This window comes from Cucurbita moschata, unplaced genomic scaffold (assembly GCF_002738365.1).
Source record: "Cucurbita moschata cultivar Rifu unplaced genomic scaffold, Cmos_1.0 Cmo_Scf00115, whole genome shotgun sequence".
NCBI lineage: Eukaryota > Viridiplantae > Streptophyta > Magnoliopsida > Cucurbitales > Cucurbitaceae > Cucurbita > Cucurbita moschata.
The window spans coordinates 223,763-229,273 of NW_019268631.1; the positions used below are offsets into that span (position 1 = coordinate 223,763).

The following is a 5,511-nucleotide window of genomic DNA, read 5'->3' on the forward strand; positions in this document are numbered from 1 at the left end:
TTTTTTTCTTTCTTTCTTTCCCGGGTCGTTACATTATCTACCCCTAAAAAGAACTTTCGTCCTCGAAAGTCTCAAACTCCTGTACCAATTCGGGGTATTTCTCCCTTATCTCGTCCTCACGCTCCCATGTGGCTTCCTCACTGTGGTGATTCCGCCATAGTACCTTCACGAACGCAATACTCCTGTTGCGTAAGGTCTTTACCTCTCTAGCTAAGATTCTTACTGGTTTTTCCTCGTAGCTCATATCTTCATTGAGTTGGAGTGGTTCGTAGTCTATTACGTGGATAGGATCCGTAATGTACTTCCTCAGCATCGACACATGAAATACATCATGTACTCCTGAGAGGGCTGGAGGTAAGGCTAACTTATACGCTACCGGACCAACTCGCTCTAGGATCTCGAATGGTCCAATGAATTTAGGACTTAACTTGCCCTTATGTCCGAATCTTAACACACCTTTCATAGGTGCCACCTTGAGGAATACTGGGTCCCCCACCTCAAACTCCAGGCTTTTACGCCTTACATCGGCGTAGCTTTTCTGTCTACTTTGAGCGGTACGCATCCTCGCTCGAATTTTTTGGACAGCCTCATTGGTGAGTCGAACCAACTCGGGTCCTACTAATTCTTTCTCTCCTACCTCGTCCCAACACAGTGGGGACCTACACCGTTTCCCGTACAGGGCCTCAAACGGTGCCATTCCAATAGTTGCTTGGAAACTGTTGTTATACGAGAATTCCATCAGGTGTAGTTTGGAATCCCAACTTTCCTTAAAATCTAGTACGCAAGCGCGTAGCATGTCCTCTAGAATTTGGTTTAAACGCTCCGTTTGTCCATCTGTTTGAGGGTGAAAGGCGGTACTAAAGTCGAGGCGGGTACCCAGTGCTTTTTGAAGTCCGCGCCAAAACGCTGACGTAAAGCGTGGATCCCGATCCGACACTATAGACACTGGGACTCCATGTAGTCTTACTATTTCTTTCACGTACAGTTGTGCCCAATTGTCAACTGTACATGTAACCTTCCCAGGTAGAAAGTGTGCCGACTTGGTCAACCTATCGACAACTACCCAGATCACTGTATAGCCCTTGGGCGTTTTGGGTAAACCTACTATGAAGTCCATCGCTATGTTTTCCCACTTCCACTCTGGTATGCTTAGGGGCTGTAACAACCCCGCCGTCTTTTGTCTTGGAGCTTTCACTTGTTGACAAACTAAGCACTTGCTCACAAACCCGGCCACATCCCTCTTCATGCTCTTCCACCAAAAGTGTTGTTTTAAATCTTGGTACATCTTAGTACCTCCTGGATGCATCGCAAATGGTGAGTTGTGAGCTTCCATCAGTATTTCCTTCCTTAAATCTTCTATTGCTGGAACACATAAGCGTCCCTGATACAATAGTCCTTCATCTGATGACTTCGAGAATCCATCTACTGGACTTTCGTCTAGCTGTCCTAGGACTTTCTGTAGGTTAGGATCCTCTTGTTGGGAGACAATAATTCTCTGCCTAAGTGTAGGTTGTACAGTGAGTCGGGCCAACTGTGCTATGACTCCCTCGGTCGCTACAGCTATGTTGGCTCGCTCGAACTCTCTTTGTACCCTTACTTCCCTCGTAATGAGGGCCGACGAGTGGACCGTCTTCCTACTCAAGGCATCTGCAACCACATTTGCTTTCCCAGGGTGGTACTGGATATCTACGTCATAATCCTTCACCAATTCTAACCACCTTCTCTGCCTCATGTTTAACTCTTTCTGGGTGAAGAAGTATTTCAAACTTTTGTGGTCGGTAAAAATTTGAGTTTTCTCGCCATACAGGTAATGTCGCCAGATTTTCAGCGCGAACACTACAGCGGCCAACTCTAGGTCATGGGTAGGGTAGTTCTTTTCATATTCTTTAAGTTGACGAGATGCGTATGCGACAACCTTGCCGTGTTGCATTAACACACATCCCAGTCCTTTCATGGAGGCATCACTATAGATCACATATCCTTCTGAGCTCTCGGGTACTATGAGTACCGGGGCGGTTACCAATCTCTCTTTTAGGTTCTGGAAGCTTGCCTCACAAGCATCATCCCATCTAAATGGCACCCCTTTTTTTGTTAACTTTGTTAAAGGCGAGGATATTTTAGCGAAGTCCTGTACGAACCTTCGATAATATCCCGCCAATCCTAGGAAACTCCTTATTTCCGTTACCGTAGTTGGGCGTTCCCATTTTGTGATCGCTTCGACCTTGGTGGGATCTACAGATATTCCGTCCTTTGACACCACGTGTCCTAGGAAAGAGACTTGTCGTAACCAAAATTCGCATTTGGAGAACTTGGCGTACAACTTGTGCTCTCTTAGGGTGGTTAGGACTTTTCGGAGGTGTTCCTCGTGCTCTAGGTCGGTTCTCGAGTATATGAGGATGTCGTCAATGAACACAATCACAAACATGTCTAGGCATTCTTTGAATACCCGGTTCATTAACTCCATAAATACCGCTGGGGCATTGGTGAGGCCAAATGACATCACTACAAACTCGTAGTGACCGTACCTTGTCCTAAATGCCGTTTTTGGTACGTCTTTTTCATTAATCCTAATTTGGTGGTAACCGGACCGAAGATCTATCTTAGAGAATACTGTTGCTTCTCTGAGTTGATCAAACAAGTCTTCTATTCTAGGCAGAGGATATTTGTTTTTTATGGTCCTCTTGTTTAGCTCTCTGTAATCGATGCACAGACGCATCGATCCATCTTTCTTCTTAACAAACAACACTGGCGCACCCCAGGGGGACACGCTAGGTCGAATGAATCCTTTATCTAGTAAGTCTTGCAGTTGCGCCTTGAGTTCTTTCAACTCAGCTGGTGCCATGCGATAGGGTGCTTTGGAAATAGGCCCAGTTCCCGGCTCGAGTTCGATGACGAAGTCGACCGCTCGGGAAGGGGGTATTCCAGGTAAGTCATCCGGAAATACATCCGGAAACTCGTTTACTATTGGCACGTTTACTAGGGTCTCTTCCTTTCCTCTCACGTCTACAGCACATGCTAATATAGCCCATCCACCTTGTTGGACTAACTTCTTTGCTTTCATCATCGAGACTACCTTGGGGGTAACCCCGGTATTTGTGCCTTTAAATTTAAAGGTAGGTCCTATCGGTGGTGAAAATTTTACTTCCTTTTGGTGACAGTCTATACTAGCTCGATTTTCAGCTAACCAATCCATGCCTAGTATGACGTCGAAATCTGTCATGTTTACCACTATCAGGTCAACGCTTAAAGTTTGGTTCCCTATGATTACTTGGCCATTCTTTACTCTATCCCTAGATACTAAGTCTACCCCCGCAGGGGTGCTTACAGACATTTCATGCAATAAGGGTTCTAATTCGAACCCCGCTTGTTCAACAAAAGGCATGGAAATAAAGGAATGCGTGGAACCAGAATCAAATAAGGTAAAAGCGAAATGACCTAAAATGGACAGTGTACCTGTCACCACGGCGTCGGACCTCCCAGTGTCCCTGCTGGTTGACGCGTAGGCCCTAGCTTGAGCTCGCGGTGGTGCTGGTTGATCCGTTTGCTCTACTACTCTGGGCAGGTTTGCTTGTGCTGCGGCATTTCCGGCCGTACAGTTCACGGCGATGTGCCCCTCTTGGCCACACCTATAACACGCTCGGCTGCCAGCCATGCACCTCCCACCGTGTAGTCTTCCACAGATAGTGCACCCTTCCTCTCTCCTCCCTCTGGCCCCATCCTGATTCCTGGGGTTCCTGTCAGTACGTCGGGGAGGGCGTCGCTCATCCCATCTAGGAGCGGGTCTGTTATTGGAACGGTGCCTATGTGCTGGTGGTGGACGGTCAGAGCCTCCTGATTCATGAGGACGCTTCTGCCCAATTATAACTCGCTCTTCACGCCGTTTCTCATCCTTTGGTTTCTCTAAAGCCTTGGCAGTTCTCAAGGCTTCCTCATAGGTCTTTGGGTTGAACGCCTCCAACATGCGGCGGATTCTTGGTACCAAACCCAATACAAATTTCTCTGTCATCTTTTCCTCAGTGTCCACCATGGACGGTGCGAATCTCTTGAGTCTATTGAACTCTCGGTTGTACCTCTCCACTGTGAGTCCGCCCTGTACCAGGTGGGCGAACTCCTGCTGCTTTTTAAGTCGCTCTGACTTAGGATAATATTCTTTAAGGAAGGCCTCCTTAAATCGTTCCCAGTTCATTGGTCCCCCTTCTGGGTTAAGAAGGGTCTTGTTATCTCTCCACCATATCTCTGCGTCCTTTTGTAGGACGAAGGTTGCACAGGCGACCTTTTGGTTCTCTGGGCACTCCATAGTCTCAAAGGTGGTTTCCACCGCTGCAATCCACATTTGGGCTTCTATGGGGTCTACTAGGGAACCAGTGAATGGTCGAGGGTCGTATCTCTTGAAATCCCTTATCCAGTTTGAACATCTAACAGGTTGTGGAGGGTTTACTGGGGGATTGGCCTGAGCAGTGGCCTGTGCCTGTGCCTGTGCCTGTGCCTGGGCCTGTACCTGTGCCTGTACTTGTGCCAGTGCCAACGCCTGTGCCTGGGCCTGTGCTTGGGCTTGTTCCTGGGCCTGTTGTAGACTGGCTTGTTGATTGGTTACTAAGGTTTGAATTAGGGCTTGGATCGAGTCACACATTAACCTAGTATTAGCATCTACTCCACCCATTGGGGGTGCAGCTTCAGGTGCGACTTGGAGTGGTAGGGTAGGCTGGGGTGGGGCTTCTACTGGTGGTGGAGGCTCAGCTTGTAGTGGAGCTTGAGGAGGTAGCTCAACTGGCGGTAAGACTGGGGGCGGCGTAACTGTTACCGGCCCAGTCTCTGATCTTTCTTGAGGTGGGCCCCCTACTGCCACACCTCGTCCTACTTCTCTACGACGGGGTCGCCCCCTTCCTCGTCTTCCTCTTCCTCTTCCTCTTCCTCGTCCTCTGGGCATGGTTCTATAAACCAATATAAGGTTGCTTAAGTCTAAGGCCTAGATACTATGCATATATATAAATAACGCCAAAGAAGTAAACATTCATCATGCTAAGCATCATATCATGCTACTAACCAAAATTACTCAGCATGCAACACATGACATCATACTTTTAAATAAATACGTGAAGTATCACAACCATTTCAGTAATGTCAACATAAAAAAAAATAATGCACGCAAGTTTTAAAACGTTTCTCTTTTCTTATCTTATGCAAGGCGTACCTGACGGTGACGGGGCATCGACGTTGGGACCGTGGAGCGTGCCAAGCCTACATCGTAGGCTAGTCTACAGAATCTAAAACCTAGAGCTCTGATACCAACTGTAACGACCCTAAATTTCCACATATCCAGAGTCGCCACTCACGTCTCATGCTCATCTCTAATGCAGAATAAAATCTAAGCATGCTCATTATTTGCGGAAAAATTTAAAACTTCAGAATACATTAAAACTTTGGAAAACACTGCCGGACTTACGTGTTTCAAACATTGAGCTAGAGTTCCAAAAAGAAAAGAAAATAAAATAAAACGACTACAAATTAATT

The 5,511-nt window shown here is 47.0% G+C and overlaps 1 protein-coding gene across 1 annotated transcript; it reads right to left on the reverse strand.

Moving 5' to 3' along the window:
- Nucleotides 1-3,597: 3,597 nt before the first annotated feature.
- LOC111439901 lies at nt 3,598-4,927 on the reverse strand. The gene is made up of 2 exons (XM_023077362.1): nt 3,796-4,927; nt 3,598-3,734 (listed from the first exon to the last, which is right to left on the reverse strand). Exons 1-2 carry the CDS (start codon nt 4,925-4,927, stop codon nt 3,598-3,600), a joined length of 1,269 nt encoding a protein of 422 aa, XP_022933130.1.
- Nucleotides 4,928-5,511: the final 584 nt, after the last annotated feature.

Bases quoted from the DNA above. Each gene is read 5' to 3' on its own strand.
- LOC111439901 (XM_023077362.1), bottom strand. From the start codon at position 4,927: ATGCCCAGAGGACGAGGAAGAGGAAGAGGAAGAGGAAGACGAGGAAGG. The intron at 3,735-3,795 runs GTTCCAATAACA...ACGTACTGACAG, and splicing joins ACCACCAGCACATAGGCACC to GAACCCCAGGAATCAGGATG.